Source organism: Aedes aegypti, chromosome 3 (assembly GCF_002204515.2).
Source record: "Aedes aegypti strain LVP_AGWG chromosome 3, AaegL5.0 Primary Assembly, whole genome shotgun sequence".
Lineage (NCBI taxonomy): Eukaryota > Metazoa > Arthropoda > Insecta > Diptera > Culicidae > Aedes > Aedes aegypti.
The window spans coordinates 180518433-180538078 of record NC_035109.1 but is presented as its reverse complement, the minus strand read 5'-3'; the positions used below and the strand labels follow the sequence as shown (position 1 = coordinate 180538078).

Below are 19646 nucleotides of genomic sequence, written 5' to 3'. Positions count from 1 at the left end.
TGCGTGTACTCAGTACACTAGGGCGACCGACGGTGGGCTAAGATGAAGTTGTTGGTAAATAGGAGCTCTACATAGCCAATTCACATAACCGACCCCAGTAAAATTTTACTGGGTTTTGGAACCACGGATTTTCCGGTAAATTTTACGATTATCAAAAAAACCCAGTAAACCAAAATATGATTTGATTGATGGAAATTACTGACTTTGTCAATTAAGTTGCAGATCGTTTTACTGGGTTTGATGGAAAGCATCAAGCGAAAATGCCTTCAATTTTACACTCAAGGCTCCATCGATTAACTTTTCTTTAGATTTTTGAGGTAAATATATGTATAAAACTACCCTAAAATTTTGGTTTGATTCTAAACATTATCGCATCTAACACAGAACACCTAGATATAAGAAATTATTATTATTATTATTATTATGTTTTTTTTTTAAGACAGACACTTTACCATTTGGCATGGCATTCGTGTCTGATATGAATGTAATGTTTTAAATGATACTAATAAAAAAATAAAAACATTTAAAATTTAAAACAAAAAAAAACGTAACTACTGAAGAAATTTTAGTCAACAAGAGTCGTGTACAATTATTCAGAAGATTTTGCTTCATGTTGAATTGTTTTCTTACTTTTTTTCATTAGACATTTCTGGGGGGGGGGGTGGTATGGATGATTTTGGAGGGACGTCGATCGGCCCTTACGAAAACAAGCAAGCTTGATATTCGCCGACGAAGGACCCTTCAAGCGGTCTCAATCTGTTGAACAAAATACGTCACATTATTTTGTACGCCGAAGTGAGAAGCGTTATTCCTCGGAAATAGGCGCATTAGTAATTGTTTTTTTCTTGCTGGAAAATTTTGTCGTTCACGAGGAATTCGAAGAGTTTGGGGATACAAGAGATAATGGCAATTCCGCGATAGCTCCGTATGTCAGATCTTCTTCTTTCTGGCGTAACGTCCCCACTGGGACAGAGCCTGGTTCTCAACTTAGTGTTCTTATGATCACTTCCACAGTTATTAACTGAGAGCTTACTATGCCAATGACCATTTTTGCATGTGTATATCGTGTGGCAAGTACGAAGATACTCTATGCCCTGGGAAGTCGAGAAAATTTCCAATCCGAAAAGATCCTCGACCGGTGGGATTCGAACCCACGACCCTCAGCTTGGTCATGCTGAATAGCTGCGCGTTAAGAAATTAGCAAAGAGCTTGCAGATGTCAGATGGGGTTTCACCTACATTTCCGTCAAAATGCATACGTGAAGTGAAATTGCTACTCTTCAATTTAGTGTTTAAATAAATAAAAAAAGGTTTTTGGACATGTTTTAATTTCAGATTTGACCTTACGATTATATTCTTCATATGCGGAGTTAATGGCTGAGTTGAGTTGGCTACATATTTCATGATAAATTTGAAGGTTCGTGTCAGTATTTTCTTTTTTGTATACTTTGTGCGCTTTCTGTTTTTTGTTCTTCAGGTTTTTCAGTTGTGGGCTAAACCACACCGGTAAGTTGTTGTTTTGTATACGTCTTCTTCTTGTATTTGGTACAATTTCATTAATTATCTCTTGAATAATTGAATGAAATTTGTCTACTTTAGTGTCGACATTTCCTTATAATATGTTGCCAATTTATTGTACTTAGTCTACGTTTGGCTTCTTCATAATTTGCTTTATTGTATTCCAGCTCTTCCTCGCACTCCCAGTCGCTGGAGGGAGCAGTATTGTGTATGAATGGTGATATTTCGTATTGCTTCATAATTGCATAGTATGAAAAACAAAACTTTGTTGCTCTTTCTCAAGACAATATCAAGTGTTATTTTAAATTAAATTGATATTTACTGGAAAGTTCAATAGCATTGACAGCAAATCAAACAGACACGAAGAGCACTCCCAGCACGAAATGAACATCATTTAATATAATCACAAAAGTGCCCTTCATCAATAGGCAAAAGTCAAACAAAATGGTCTGCCGCAAGGCAATGAGAAAACAAAACAGACCAGCTGGGACAAGAGATCATCTCAACGGTCAGTTTTACTATTCCGCCGGCAGACATTTCATGCTACGATCCGGAACTGACAAACTGCCACGTCGGCAATCTTTCATCAGGCAGCGCAAGCACGTACAACTGTTTCTCAGAACTTTTCATTTTCATTATGCGCAAATATGTAGTTTGCTTGTACAGAAGAAGTACGTTTTACGACCATGGTAATTCCGTGCGTTTTTTTTTTTCTCTCTCTTGTTGGGCATCACTACATATTTCATGCATACAAATGACTGTTTACTTGTGTCTTCATATGGGCACGGCATGGTCATTCTCGGAGTCGAATAAGTAAATCTCAAGTGCGCTCCTCACCAAGTGGTGGGGACATAAAAAGTTCTTGTGAGGAAAATGCCTTTTCCTCCGCAATGCGATTTGCGATCTTTTTGAGTGGGTGCTAATTTAAAGATATGCAGTTTTCAGTTTTCATAGCTTCCATACTGATCTTCCTTAGCCTAGTGGTAAAGTCCGCGGCTACCAAGAAAAGCCTTGCTGAAGGTGTCTGGGTTCGATTCCCGGACTGTCCAATATCTTTTCGTAATGGAAATGTCCTTGACTTCCTTGGGCATAGATTAACGTCGTACCTGCCAAAGCAAATAGTACGATAGCAGTAAGGCCAACAAAAAATCGAAGGCACGGGTCTTAAGGAACAAAAATGAATCAATAGGTATAATAAGTAGCTCTGAGAAACACAAATCTTTAATCACAACACGAATAGTACGATTCGCACTGCGCTTCCACAATGAGTTACTCAAAGTAAATAGTCATGATGGTATCCTATTAGTTTTCTTAAAACAATGATTGTAATTATTAGAAGTGCCATGCCAATAAGTCTAAAATTCAAACGAAGGACAACATTGAATCAAAACAAAATGAAAGCGGTTTCTTCGAACGGTGATGTATATGTTTCCATCTATGTTTCTTTGTTTGGAGTTTTATTTCGTGCACTCAAATTGCCTCGGTTATGATACCTACAATTGTTCCATTTATTAACGAAATGAACAAATGTTGAAAGCATCAAACACAGTTACTCGAAACAACTGAACGAGTCAAAGCAGATTCAATAAAATTTTAATACAAGTCCTGGTGACTATATGATTCAACGATGGCAATATGCTTCGCAAGGTGCATCAAATTTTGTTATTTGTTTGTGGGAGCAGCGAATAGCGATTCTGCCTTATCAACCAATTCGAATGCTGGCAGGGTTAGCTTTTATCCTGCGGGATACCATTTCACCTGATATTCTGACTATGCAATAGCGAAGCGATATTCGATTTCATACACAGGTATATCTACACGTGCAGATGGTTATGACTGGCTCCAGCAGATGCGAATAAGTATTTTCTACCAAGGCAATGCTGTCAGGAAAATTTGGAAGGCAAATAAAATGATAAGGGAAGCCTTCGTTGCTATACCAGGTGCAAAGTGTGGTGGCTAACAAAAAAGACTGGATCCCGATCAGAATAACATAACAAGATTATTGCACATTTCTTATAATAGCTGTTAAAAACAGCATATAATCTTGACATCAAAATGGGTTTGTTCTTAACTTGCAACATTTTTTTTACAGGTTCATAACATTTTCGATATATTTTTGGCAACAAATAATATCCAAAGTTACGAGCTGGAGATTGCTATAATGTTATTGGTTTGTAACATCTTTGCAACACATTTTGTAATGATTATGTTATTATTTTAATCGGATTTGTTATATTCTTGTTTTATTTTGTACAAATTTTGTTAAATTTGCTGATATTTTAACTACTAACAGAACATGTTTTATAAGAACTGGCGATATTAATAAATCATATCAGAGAAATAAATTATTTTATAATCATGTTTCTTCCGTCCGGTCAGGATGCTTTTGGATTTCAGACTCTTAATACTGCATACATGGCTCCAGTTAACGAAATTGCGGGAGAGCGCACTCTATGCTCTGTGTAGAGCCGAGCTTACCGTGCACGTGAGAACGTAAATTAAACATTTTCAGATATACCTATACCGAAAAGCTTCTGAAAAGATACAGAAAGGTGCATGAGCAGTTTTATGCCATCCACAGGTGCTATGTGCATTATTTGAAATTCTGTTTCTTTTTAACCGTTCGTGAAGAAACAATATGCACAATGTCAGTTACTGTAGTGGAGTATGCTTTTAAAGCTGGATTTTGGATGTTGATCTCGAATGAAACAAAATTCAAAATCATAAAGAATCAGACGAGTCATAATGTTGTTGTATTTATTTCGACAAAGACATTGCATGCAAATTATACAGGTAAATTAGAAATTGTAAGTACAAGTAGGGGTTAAAGATACGAATTATTAATGTTTATGAATTTTTTTTTAAATACACATTTTTTGCAAAATTTGCACCCCTGCTAATAACTGCCATACAAAAGTGTTTTGTCTATATTAGATTAACTCATTGTCCTCCAAATAAGCAATAAAGGGCTTTGATTAGTAGGTACTTTGACAAAACAGTGTATTTTGTTTACTAAGTTTTGACTTGAAACTGTGACATTTTTCAAAAATCAAACTGAAAATTATTGCTACTATTCTAAGCATTGAATCAACCAAAATCTTATACTGATCGTCATCATGAACAATTTATCATGACGTCCAATCAAAATGCGGTCTTCGGCAATGTTGTAGCTGGAAGAATTTCATATGAGAAGAGTTTGTTCACCTTTTATAAAATATGACGAACAGATAGAGGGTTGAAGACAAAAGGTTGTCCATAGTAACCTTTATATAAACGTCAAAAAGAGTATGCACAGTCAAAGTACTTCCAAATCATTTCAAACTTTGGGAGGATGCTTTTGATCATAATAAAAATCGTTTAACCTATGCGTACCCAACGTCTGTTTTAGAGGATTTTCAAATCTTCAATCAGCTGTCAAAAAATCATTTTTCAACCGATTTTCTTGAAACCAATGGCATGCGATCCAGATTTGGCTAAATTTGCAAAGGCCGCAAAACGGAACCGGTTCACCTTATCGTTCCGGAGTTATTCCGGATTCCGTTGGGGTCAGAACCTGTCGAAATACGAATTTTCAAACAATTTAACTTCTTTACTCGTGCTATTCGATATTTTTATACATAAAACACTATCAATATATACAACTATATACAATTAAGTGCTAATGACCTCGTTGGACACGACAATCCGTTTACTTGTGCCAGATATGTTCCGGAAGTCCTGGGGGAGGTGGTATTTCCCAGAATGTTATCAGAACCATTCTTGCGACACCTCAATCTTCCAGATTTGTCAAATAATGAGTAAAAACGTTCATAAGAAAGTTCATCGACCATTCGGGATTGACCTGGTCACACCGGACATGTTCCGAACACCCTGGCGGAAGTGGCCAATTCCACAATGCTGTATAAACCGTTCGTGCAATATATCATACTTCATGATTTGTGGAAACAAGAACGAAAATAAATGTTCTGGATATCCATGACCATTCTGGACCGGGGTACACCGGGCATATTCCGGATATCTTGAGGGAAATGGCCATTTTATAAGTTTTTTCCTAAACAATTCGTGCAACACCTCAAACTTCAAGATTTGTCAAATAATAAGTGGAAATGGTCCTTTGATATTTCAACGACCATTCAGGATTGACCTGGCCACACCAGATATGTTCCGTACGGCCTGGCGGAATTGGCCAATTCCACAATACTGTTCATGCGACGTATCAAATTTCTTTTTTTTTTTGCTACATTTTACACCGCTTTCAGGACCAATTAGGACGGGTTCCTTTGTATACAATCTGGTTGCTTCAAGAGAAGTTTGTCCAAAACAATTCGTGTGTACCGTAATACGGAGTAACATTGATCAGCGGGTAATAATCCTCCTCGTAAAAAGTTCAAATTAACATTTATCGATGTTTTCAATGCATGAATGGTGATTCTCTTACTTTCATTAATGAGCTAATGAACATAAAGATTTATGCGAAATTTGAGTTGTTTTTATGCGTATATTTTTCAATTTTTGGAAGCAATAATATTCATGCTTATGGATGACATGATCAAAGAATCATGTCTCACATGAGCTCTATAAATGATAAGGCCGAAAGAAATGCGGTTGTTACTTAAAATGGCATCGCTGCAAATGATTCCGTTGTCAAAAATTGTATAAATGTGTTCAGTTAAGCATAGTTTACAAATTAATAAAAAGAATGTAGAATTTCCTTAGGAAATTGCCAACCTTTAGGCGTATTCCACAATTCAAAGTGTTTTAATTTTGAAATGACTCAAAAAGTAAATGACCTGTAAGAGTTTGGCCTTCATATTCGACTTCAGTGATCATGATTTTAGTAAGTAATGACATTTTCAATATTTCCGACCGTTGTTTTCATGTTAACCCATATCAGCTGAATATAAAAATCACTTGAAACATTTTTCTAAACATATTCAATTTTTGTTAGAAAACAACATGCAGTATGTAGTCACGAGCGATGGGTGCCAGTACTGGTTTTAAAAATATAAAACATGCAACATTTTCAGTTTCATATGATTTTATTATTATTATTATAATTGCAAATATATCACATAACACTATTGTTTTCACCAGTCATGATGAATGATATGTCGCTTGAACGGTTTGTACAAGTTCATACATTTTGGAATTTGGCTACTTTCGCCAGAGCGTTTGGAACATGTCAGATGTAATCAGTTCAATCCTAAATGGTCGTTAAAATTTGTGATGGCCATTTCCCCTCATTATTTGACAAATCGTGGTTTTTGAGGTGTTGTTTTTTTTTTTTTTTTGAAAAACTTATAAGATGACCTTTTTTATCGAGGTATCCGGAATATGTCCAGTGTACCCTGTCCAGAATGGTCATGGATATCCAGAACCTTTATTTTAGTTCTTGTTTTCACAAATCATGAAGTTTGATATATCGCACGAACGGTTTATATTGCATTGTGGAATTGGCCACTTCCGCCAGGGTGTTCGGAACATGTGCGGTGTGACCAGGTCAATCCCGAATGGTCGCTGAACTTTCTAATGACAATTTCCACTCATTATTTGACAAATCTGGAAGATGGAGGTGTCGCAAGAATGGTTCTGATAACATTGTGGGAATGACCACCTCCCCCAGGACTTCCGGAACATATCTGGCACAAGTAAACGGATTGTCGTGTCCAACGAGGTCATTAGCACTTAATTGTATATAGTTGTATATATTGATAGTGTTTTATGTATAAAAATATCGAATAGCACGAGTAAAGAAGTTAAATTGTTTGAAAATTCGTATTTCGACAGGTTCTGACCCCAACGGAATCCGGAATAACTCCAGAACCATTAGGTGAACCGGTTCCGTTTTGCGGCCCGTGCAAATTTAGCCAAATCTGGATCGCATGCCATTGGTTTCAAGAAAATCGGTTGGAAAATGACTTTTTGACAGCTGATTCAAGATTTGATAATGCTCAAAAACAGACGTTGAGTACGCATAGTTTAAGCATAAAGGAGCAAAAATATCAAATTTTGCATAACTCTAGTTCATAGCATCACTCCGGAAGCACTGATGATGACAAGGACACATTTTATACGCTGCTCGAACGTGGGTACAACTACTCCATAAGCCACAACATCAAGATCATTTAGGATCATAGGAGATTTGTACGCGCAGGTTGGCAAAGAAGCGGAGTTCAGACCGTCGATTGGAAAGTTCAGCGTCTACCGGCTGACGAACGAAAATGGACAACGACTGATAGATTTCACCGCCTCCTAGAACATGGCCATTCATAGCACCTACTTCCAGCCCAGCTTCCCGTATCGGTACAGCTAGAGTCATCATAACAGACAGAATCACAAATCGTTCTACGAGAATCTCAACGCATCCCGAAAAGGCTCCGTCTTGCGAACCGAAATGTTTAGGAATAATGAATGAAGCATCTTGACGAATGGACGTGAGGTGGTTGAAATATGAAAGCAGTACTACTATGAACACCTGAATGGCACAGAGAACACAAGCGCAAAGGATTACGATGGTAGAGGAAACGACACCGTCAGCACGGTGGATAAAGAAAGAAAACCAACTTGTTACTACATTGAGGGAAGTTAACTATAGGAGACCCATGATCAAAAAAGTAACGCGTAGCGCCAGGATCAAAATCATCTATATGGATTATCCGCTATACCTCAGCGACGTCACAACAGATTTTCGCACATACATCTTGTCCATATCCTCACGTTTTGAACGAATGGAAAATGAAATGTTCCTAGGGATGTTCAAATTTCCCCAAGAGCATTTGAATTGTTTTTATTTTTGTTAACTGGAACTGCATGAGAATCGTATCAAATCTTACCGAAAATGATATTATTTTTAGTTTCTCAGATTCGAATAATCGTGATTAATAATAAACATAACACATGTATTTGAAAACAAATGTTTTGAACAACCCTAACGGGACAATTTTGGGTTGGTCGCTGATTTCAACTGTAAGAACCCCCAGAGCTCTGGATATGCATGATTGAGGTTTGATATCCTTGACAAAGTATTCTAGAATAAGTTGCACAACGTTTTGATCCTTTTGATATTGATCTAGATTACTCGTAATTCATCTAGATCAGTTTTTTCTTCTATTATGAACGTCCTGGTTCAAATCTTCCTTCTGCAATGTTATTCAATAAGACATTTTTCCGATATAAATTTGCTTGTTGATAATTTGCAGTGAAAATGTTCCAGGAGGAATACAAATTTTTGATCACACTCAAATTTTGTGTTACTGAAAAGAACTAAGATTGTTTTTTCTTAACTGTTTGCCTAGGAACCGTAATTCTAAGCACTAATATGTTGTTTTTTTTTACATATTTTCTATTGCAGTAGTCCATAGAATATTTTTAAGTAGTGATAGAAATTAGAATTTACATTCAAAATTTAAATCAATCAAAAAATTTAAAGAAATCCTTGTTTTTGAACCTGTTTGTCTATAGATCTAAATTCAAAGTAATTAAATGTATTATTATAACTATTATATTTAAGATAGTAGTTTTTTTTGGCATAAACTGGATTGTACGAGTCCAGTGATCATGTGTGAGCAGGAATAGAATTTTGGATTACGCTCAAAATTTCTTTTATTGAAAAACTTACGAGAAATCCTGAATTTTCATCCCGATTGGTTGTGAAACATTGTTCCAAGCAATGGCATGTAGTTTTTGTGGCATGAATTATTTTGTAGAAATAAAGTGAATATTTTTGGGCAGAAATAGTAATTTTGGTTACACTCAAAATTTATTTTACCAAAAACGACGAAAAAACTTATTCGTTTTGATTGTGTGCCTTAGAAAATTGATGACATGTTGTTTTTAGACATGAATTTGATTGTACAAGCATATAACCGGAACGGGAAACTCTGGATCACATTAAAAACTTCGTTTATCAGAACCTTTACAAAAACCTCTAGTTTTAGAACCTGATTGCCTGTAAATCAGAACTGGAATTGATGACATCTAGTTTCTTCAGCATTCAACTTCTAATAGAAATCCAGTGAAATTGTTTATGATAATATAAACATTTCTGATTGCACTCCAACTTCAACAGCTTAGAAAACTGCTATTTTGACTCTAAATTTAAATTTGAAGCACAAAATATACGCAGTGAACATGTTTAGAAAGAAAATAAAATGTTTGATTTAATTAATGACATGTAGTTTTTGACATAAATTTGAATATAAAAGACTTGTGAACATGTTTCAGCAGAAATCAAATCTGTTTATTACATTCCAAATTTATTATACCTAAAAACTACGACAACCCATATTTTTTAAATATTTGACAGATAAATATATTTTTTTTTTTCGAGAAGACGTATGATTTTCGGAATAAATTGGCTTATAGAATTGTTACCAAAATAATTACACTCAATTTATTCACTAAAATAACAAAAAACATACATTTAACACCTTTTTATTTGCTGTAAATCTCAATGGAATGCTATGACTTGTGAACATTATTATTTAAAAAAAAACATAGGTCATCACTTTGTGTTTTGACTTACAGGCAAACAAGCTTGAATGAAAAGTATATTTCTAGGATTTACAGAGTACAAGAAAATTTGAGTGCAATCTAATATGGACTCTCATGGACATCTCATGGACATCTAAGAGATTAATTTGAATGTTGATTTTTAAGCAGGGTCAATAAAATTTAAAGTGTAGGGGAACATGGTCCAATTCGGACCTAGTAACAGTTTTTTGGTCATATCTTTTTAGCATGATGTACGGCAGGAAGGGGCCCAGATATCCGTAGCGGTAAACGCGCAGCTATTCAGCAAGACCAAGCTGAGAGTCGTGGGTTCGAATCCCACCGGTCGAGGATCTTTTCGGGTTGGAAATTTTCTCGACTTCCCAGGGCATAGAGTATCATCGTACCTGCCACACGATATACGCATGCAAAAATGGTTATTGGCATTGTAAGCTCTCAGTTAATAACTGTGGAAGTGCTCATAAGAACACTAAGCTGAGAAGCAGGCTCTGTCCCAGTGGGGACGTAATGCCAGAAAGAAGAAGAAGACGGCAGGAAAAGTTTTATGTTTTCTTGAAAGCCTGATTCAACGCGCAGACTTTTCTCTCAGAGAGTTTTGTTTCCCACCAGGACATGGCTAGACATGTTTGAACGAAGTTCTGCAAAAGATCCGAATTGGACCAACCCTGTTCCAATTCGGACCCCCCATGTTCTAATTCGGACAACCCTTTATTTTATCTTTTTTTTTGCTATGGTAGTTATAAAATAAAACTCCGTTTTGTTTGGTATCAAAGCTTGAACTTCTTCTATAAGCGCAAGCACAAAAAATCACTTCAAAGCGTGAAAAATTCCAACTTAGTTCGAGTCAGAACCAGCTCAAGTAAAATGTGAATTTTATAAAAAAAACATGGGTGAAATCTGAAACTAATTCAAAATTAAGTACAGTTAACCTTCCCCAACTCGATTTTAAACTGAACATTGTGTATTGGACATATCTAGATAAAGAAATCATATTTTTTATATTAGGGAGCTTTTTGTCATTTTTACAAAAAAAAAAAAAAAAAAAACATTGTAAAAAGCCATTTTTGCTTAAAATTTAGTAAAATTTCAACAAATATAGAATCATACCAGTGACGGACTTGATGTAGTGATGTACATGTACCGCTTTTAAATTAGATTTTTAGACAAACAGTTTAAAAACAGAATTTCTTGAAGTTTTTAATCTAGATTAATTTTGAGTGTTATCTCTAATACTAATTAATACTAATAAATGTTTTCTTGACTGCTGTAATAAAATATATGTTCAACAAACAACATATCAGTGCTTTGAATCTCGGCTTATAAAACTGTAAGCATCTCTTAGTTCTGTTCAATAATTCAAATTTTGAGTACAATCAAAAAAATATATATCAGGTCCAGTATGTTCACTGCAATGCTACAAGCAAATTTGTGTTGAAAAATGTCAAAAATGTCTCCTTGAACAACATGACAGAAGCAAATTATTCACTAGAATATCCCTTTCAAGAGATAAAACTGATCTAGATGAGTTATTAATTATCTTGATAAAATTCAAAGCGATCAAAATGTAGTGCAACTTATTCCGAAATACTTTGTCGAATATTCAATCTAGTTCTAACACGATTCTCATGCCGCTTCTGTGTGCGAAAAAAATTGTATTGGTTTGATTGCTCAAGACGAAATTCGAACACCCCTAAAACATTTTTTCCGACCGTACTAAGCTATAGGATATGGACATGAGATACGTGAAAGAATTTTGAAAATCGGTTGAACTGTTGTTGAGATATGACTGATTGAAATTTAAGGTACAACTGAACGGGGCTGCTAGTAATAAGTAAGGATGTCATCAACCAGCTCAAGAACAACAAGGCGGCTGGTAAGGATAGTATTGAAGCTGAACTGTTCAAAACGGTCCTGAAGAAATTGGGCGCCTGCCCACACCGGCGGATTGTAAAAATCTGGGAAACGGAACTGCAACCGGAGGAGTGAAGCACCATCTACGAAAAGACGACAAACTGGGGTGTGAAAACTATCGTGCGATCACTATCCTGAATGCCGCCTACAAGGGCTATCCAAGATGATCTTCCATCGTCTATTGCCAACAGTAAATAAGTTTGTGAGAAGTTATAAAGCTGGTTTCATCAACGGCCGCTCTACGATGAACCAAATCTTCACTGTAGGCAAATCCTCCAGAAATCCCATGAATACCAACTCATCTCGAAACATTCATTCATTGATTTTAAAGCAGCATATGATAGAATCGACCGCAGAGAGCTGTGGGAAATCATAGACGAGTACAGCTTTCATATGAAGCTGACAAGACTAATAAGAGCAACGATGGACGGTATGCAGAATGGTGTGAAGATTTTGGACGAACTTACCAGTTTCAACAAGATGATGGACTTTTGTGCCTGCTGTTCAACATTGTTCTATAAGGTGCCATGCGGAGAGCCGAGCTTAATCACCGAGGTATGCTATTCACAAGATCCAGACAAATTGTTTGCTTCGCGGGTGATGCGGATATTGTGTCCAGAACATTTGGAACGGTGGCAGATAGATATACCAGCCTGAAACGTGAAGCGACAAAAGTTGGTAAGGTGTCAAAAACAAAGTACATGCTGATAGACGGAACCGAGTGGAAGTTGTGAAGCTGCGAATAAGAAAGGTGCCCCACCGCACCAAATGTACCATGCAAAAAACGCTAATAAGACCGGTGGTCCTCCATGGACATGAAGCATGGACCGTACGAGGGATGCTCAGGATCATTATTGGCGGTATGCACGAGAACTCTGTGTGGCGGTGGAGGTTAACCACGAGCTCGCCAGGCTCTACAGTTTTTGGAAAAAAAAAATAGTTTAGTGTGTAAGAGTGTTTGACTCTATCTTATCGCTTGACCCTGCGGGGGCGGGCGATGAGGGTAGGATCAAACAAGTCGCGCATCGTTCGCGTCGTACTGAAAAAGTGCCGCAATCGCTTAGTAGTGTCTGACCTATTGGTCGCGTTGCTTGCTCTTGCGTGGGCGAGCAATAAACACTTGTACAGCAAACAATGCGATTATCGAATTATTTCGCGAATCCGATTAGGCGTAATTATATCATGGATCGCATCACCAAATATTGGTGACTCCAGATCTATACCTTATCCCATTTAATTAATATACTTTCCATGACAACTGTGGAGATGCAGAGGTATACTCAGTCTATACTAACAAAGGTTATCTAGTAACATTCCTTCCCTTTACCCATGACTGTAAGGACGTTGCCGGCGATAACGACTTTTAAATTTTGAGCTCTCAATTTGTGCCAATTGAGAATGGTTGGCTAATCCCAAGCCCCATACATAAAATCTATGTGCAACTTCGATTGTTCTGGTCAATCACGGAGTAGCAATTAAGAATTGTACAGTCATCTATGCTCATGCTTAAAAACTAGTTTAGCGTGTGATCTGTTAGGAACGGTCGTGGTGCGGTCGTGGAAAATCCTATCCAATCCCACAGGTGGATCGCGAAACAGCAGGGAATCGACAAATCGACCATATTCCGAATGGTAATATTGTTCAAAGACTCAGATGATCCAGCGATGAGCTGGCAAAGGCAGAAAAGCGAAGATATGCCACCCCATGAAGTCAAGAATGAGGGATTATTTAAAGCGCAATTCGAACCTTTTGAGTTGGGACGTGGCGAAGAAGGTCAATTCTTCCGTCTGGTTCGTCCAGTAGGCAACGAAGCGGGCCGGACCTCATGTCTTCAAGGTAAAGAAGGCACCTAACTGAACCGCTAAACAGAATACAGTGGCCAAATCCCGTGCTAGGAGGCTGTATTGCGAGTGGTTGGTATAGCCAAAATGCATCGTAATGGACGACTAAACGTTCATTAAAGTGGATGGCAGCATATTTCAGGCCTGGAGTTTTTCGTCGACAATTCCCGCTTGGATGTTCCGGAAGAAACGACCAAATATGCGGAAGAAGCAGCTACTGCCCTTCCTCCGGTCCCCTCTGTGTTGACCAGATCGTGCTATTACGCGAAACCAGTAATGGAGTGGTACGGATCATACGATTTTGTTTTTCTGTCGATAGAGGCATACTCACCAAAACTTCGTCCAATAGAAAATATCTGAGTGATTATGAAGCGTAAGCTCCGTGAAAATATTCAAAAAATAATTTATAAACGGGAAAGATCTTCATATATAACAAGGATTTGAAGAAAACATGGATGAAAATGTGTAAAAAGAGTTGATATGAAACGTTAATTACAAGATGCGTGCATTTAACCTAGAAAAATAGGTTGAGTATATAAACTTTGTTAAAACATAGCTCATATATGATTATTTATCTTCTGAAATTTTCAATAAAATCCAACCAAAAATTAGTTTATGGATTTCATTCTTGTCTGTTTTTTTCTGTAGGAGTTATGGGGTCATCCATTAATTGCGTAAAGGTTTATGACGGGAAGGAGGGCTCGAGACTTCTTACGTTTCTTCTTTCATATAAAAATATTACTTTAGAGAGAGAGAGATTTAAAAACTGCCAAAATTATCTTACGCAATTAATGAACGGTCCCTATGAAATTTGTGATCTTCGAAAACTTTTCGAAGTTAATAATACGAGAAACGTGGAATTCGAGGATAATGCGGAAATTATATTATATTGAACATATATTCTATCCAGCTCACCATTCATGTTAAATTTGGCTTCGGGCAAGTAGAGCAAATCGGCCTCCGCACAACTTGTCGTTAGCAGTCCATTTGCCTCCAGCACCAATGAAAGCGCTCACTTGAACTTTGATTATCAGTCTACCGACAGCAGAACGTTATAATGAATACAATAAATTCAACCCTTCGAGATATAAATTTGACATGATGAATATAAATTGAAACCTCACCGGTGTAAAAACGGTACACACATATTGCCCGCCGAAGGTTTGCTTGAGCTTTAAGGTCCTCCGTTTAATGTGTTAACCACGGAAGGATAGATAGAATCCTTGTTTGTTGAATTTGGAGCAACATCATCATTTGAGGGCTTTGTTTCTGGCCTGGCTTGATTTATGACAGTGCTTAGCCTGCTCCACATAAAACCCATTCGGGAGTTTGCTGAGCCTTATTCGACGAAGGCATGTTTAATCGCTTCTATTGTGATAAAGGTGCGGCTGTTCAAACAGGGCTCCAATTAAAACAAGAATAATGAAGAGGGTCGTAAATTTCCTAGGAACGATGCAACAATATTGCTGGAAACAGTTACACCCTTCATTACGACTAAAGATTAATGCTAATCACTCTTGGAAGCGCAATTTGAGTAGCTGAAAGTAGAATACGCTATTCTGAATATTCCTACACATTCCGAACGGTTAACGCCTAAACATAAAAACGTAACTGCAACCAAAAAATCTCGCAAATTTCCATGTTTAATGAATTCCTGAAACTGTACCTGAAATATTATGAAATTCCATTCAATCTTCCATAATAATGCAATAAATAAATTGATGAAGGGAAACCGATCACTGCAATTACGTCCATATGATACTCAACTTTTATGTTTCACTAAATTTTAAACCAATGCTTTCCTATCTGTTTTCTCGTTTCAGTATTCTCTCCTGCAGACAGTCGTGGAAGCATGCCAAAAGAAGAGGCACTGTAAATTTCTAGCTTCGCCGAAAACATTCGGCGGCGACCCCTGTCCGGGTCACCGAAAGTTCTTGGAAGTAGCTTATAAGTGTAGACCATGTAAGTATTGCCCCGGGCGTGGTTTCTCCAATTATTTTCGTATGCTAAATTGGTTCTGGCTTGGCAAGCTGCCCTGGTTCAACAAATAGGGTAGTGATTACAATTACACTTAACGTTGGCTGTGTTCAAACTTTGGTGGTCGCTTCTCATGGATGAAGTGATTTGAAGTACTGAGAGCATTTACTTGTTTTCACAAACAGTGAAGCTTCATGTAATTAATTGTTCTTATTTTTATTAATTCCTCGAGACAATCACGGAAAACGCTATTGCTAACATTTAGTGAACAATAGTGAATAACGAATTTGAGTTAAATCGTTTTACAATTTGATTAATTCATTTGACATTGGGATCATTCGAAGTCATCGCAATATATCACGCCTATTACCTGTTTTTTTTCATAATTATTGTGGAAAGCAAAACTTTTTTTATTTGATTGATGAACCTTGCCTAAAAAAGCTTTAGTTTTTCACATACTATTTGAAACGTTCTTATTATTTATATTCAAACTCATTAGCTTTCAAAACTGCTTCAAGAGGATGTCTAGTGCCAGCAATTGTCATAATAACCACCGTTTCATTACCATAAATAAATGCTTCCATTTAATATGAGCAGCCAGAGTATCAAACGTGACACGTTGTGCTATTAACTAAATTTTGTTTCGTGAGCATATCATTAGTCGAAACTGAACTCTGCAGTTTGATGAAATATTTAAATACCACGAGGGATGCAAAAGGCTGCTACCTCAATGATGGCCAAACACAGTAGTTCCTGAACGGTTTTAACATCTCTTAATGCTTCAAAACTCATTTGTTACAAACTGAAGAATTTTAAATTTGATACATGCTTCAGAAATGTTTGAAGAATTTAACTGCGAATCTTGATGAATACAACGGAAGTTCTTAGTCATCCAAGAACTTCCGGGAAGACAATCCATGAGATCTATAAGATCTACCAGCATAATAAATGATTGTTTGACAAGCGATACACGTCCAGCAGACTCATGTTATTAAGACCTTTAAATGGTTGTGTTCAATACACGAGTTTTTTATACAATAGCATCCTGTAACATATTTAATTAGATTTACATCCTTAAGAAGTGCCATATTCATAGATAGCCAACATTCTTGGAGGATCAAGATTATCGCTACAAATAAGCACAATATTCCTTTTACTTCTATGAAAAATATTAAAACTCAATATACTAATATGAATATGGGTGGTAAATGACTGGACAATGCGTACCATTGGTACTTCGCATACCTAAGTACCTTGTCCAGTAACTCCTATACAGTACTCCAGTACCTCCCCGTGGTGCCACCTGGGGTACGAGAAATTGTAAGGAAAATCGGGTTACAAATCTGGGAGAGACCTTGGTCGTATGCAGACAGGAAAGAGGGGCTCCTCTCTTCTGAGGGTGTAGCGTATCAGAGTGTCTGTTCTTCATGGGGTGGTTCAAAACAGCGTCTGTTCTACATGTTAGGAACGGCTGATTATCTTCCCAGTACCAGCATAGGACTCTGTGCACGAACAATCGGCATAGACCCAGGCATCTAGAACGAACTAACGATTAGAAACTCATGGAACTGTAAGTCTCTCAATTTCTTGGGAAGTACACGCATTCTTTCCGAATTATTGAGGGTCCGCAAGTTCGACATCGTAGCGCTGCAGGAGGTTTGCTGGATAGGGTGCAAGTTGAGGATCAAAGGCCATTTCTCCAATATCAGCATAATTAACGTGCACAGCCCTCACCTACACACTCCCAAAAAATCATGCGATTTTACGTCTTTTGGATGCACATAAAAGAAGCGAGGCAAATGACGTAAATTTGTGTCCAATTTTTAATACGTTAGTGTCTGATTCGGGAAAAATTACATTTTTGGTTCAATATATCTTCAATCACACGTTTTTGTGTTGTTCCATCACTTACATCATGTGTTGTTCAGTCATAACTTGAATTACGTCCACCTGAATTTTCATTATTTTTAAGAGTGTAGCAAGTGATGATGACGATAAGGACGCTTTCTATGCGCAGCTGGAACGTGAAAACAATAGTTGATCAACTGCCATGATGTCAAAATCGCTATCGTGTTACCAACAATTTTGAATTAGTGCCGATATAATGTAGCCATCATTTCCCGCACAGCATTTTCCATCAATAAATGCAATAAACCCTACAAAACAACAGTCGTAGCTCCTCTCTCGCACACTTCGGATACTAATCCGACAACTCCAAATCTATCCCTCTTACGCGAACAGTAGCCCGAAAAACAAGCAAGACAATAGCACTATAGCACAGTCAAGTCATAGTGGTTCGACAGAAGTTGGTGGTCGGTCGATTGTTTGAAGCCTCCTTAGGAAAACGAACGAAAAGTGCATGGTGATTTGTGCATTCGTGTCGTGGTGCATGGTGGTGAATCTATTTCCATAAGGTAAAAAGGGACTGGCTTATCTAGCGCTACGTTCTTAGCAGACCACAACTAATTAATATTCATCTCTAAGTGACGAATGAACAACGTGCAATACACCCCGGTGCCAGTTGTATCACACTGATACTATACTGCATGGCTCATTGTACGACAGAACAGGTAACATTATGTGTAATTAGACCCGTAATCTCAAATGCGCCAACAGCTTCTGTACACGAATTCCCCAGACTGACCAGACCAAACCGAAACTACCGACCAGCTATCATAACCACGCACCGTGCATGCGGTCACCTGAGAACAATAAGTAACCGTGTTCTATGAATATAACTCTTTGACTAGTGCTCATAACATGTGCTTTCAGTTCCACTCGCCCATGAACAACCGAAATTTACGGATCCTTTGGAATCTGAAACTGGAAAAGGGCCCTTCATTAGATAAATGCTCGGTAATGTGACCTGAAGAACGACGATGGAACTAATTGTAACGTTGGGACGTTTTTTTCTTTTTATGCAAAATAATTTTGCTTTTAATTCGTTGATTTCAAGATAGTATTTGAATTTTAGTTTAATTGAAGTAACAGAAAAACGGTTTGACGTTTTTCTCTTTTTAAGTAAAATTATAGTTTGAAATTGTTAAATAAAATTTGTAAATATCGACGAAAAGTATCTTGGATTGAGTTTTGAATTCTCATTTTGACTTTGCCTCATGGGAACGTGAAATAGAAACTGTATGTAATTGGTTTGTGTCTGGGCTAAATGTATGCCATAAAAAGACGTAGTGAGTGCAGTAATGGCTCCTGAATATATGTAACTCATATACACCATCTTGACGAACCTACAGAAGCGCTAAGATCGCCATTCGAAAAATTCATTGGTGCGATTCTGTAGACAAAAAGGGGATTGTTTAATGTAGGTTTCTTCAAGGAAAAATGACTTAAGCTCGTTCATTTCGTTCTATACAAGGCTGGAGATTAGAAGTTATCGCGGTTTTCTAGTTCGTTTGTGAATTTTGTATTCTGTGCCCTTCGATAACGCACCGAAGGTAATTTGTGTAAAAAGGTGAATTTTAGTGGAGTGTTTAAAACGGTTTTTTGTGTCTTTTGTGTATTTGTAGTAAATTGTACGTGTTTCCGGTCGTTTTGACCGTGGTCCCGCGAATTTTCTATTCGTGCTTGAGATTATTCGTACAAAAAGGTAATTTTTAGATTTTAAATTTGCGTTTTGACAAAATATTAATTTGTGCCATTCGCGTTGGACTTTCCAGCGCTTAGGCGCTTTTTGTATTACGGGCTGGTTTGAAAGTTTCGATAAGTGTAGTCAGTTTGGGGTTTACCCGTGGCGTCTCCGGCGCCATCATCGTGAAGCATTCGAGCTCGGGATCCACTAAGAGGCCCGCCGTAAAGGTAGCTAAACGGAGGGAGGTGAAGTTCGTCAACCCTTCGAACGAAGTTCTCCGACGGTCGCCTAAAACCGTCGTTA

The 19646-nt window shown here is 37.3% G+C and overlaps 1 protein-coding gene across 5 annotated transcripts in view; it reads left to right on the top strand.

Annotated features, from left to right (window-relative positions):
• Nucleotides 1–19646, top strand: part of LOC5578554 (protein eva-1) — a 623125-nt gene that overhangs the window by 530566 nt on the left and 72913 nt on the right. For all 5 annotated transcript variants that reach the window (XR_002501140.1, XM_021848818.1, XM_021848820.1 and 2 more), the window contains exon 5: nt 15604–15742. Coding sequence is in view for 4 of the 5 variants with exons in the window: in XM_021848818.1 (XP_021704510.1) it covers nt 15604–15742 (139 nt within the window). In the remaining variant the exon portion in view is untranslated. The remainder of the gene's footprint in view (nt 1–15603; nt 15743–19646) is intronic.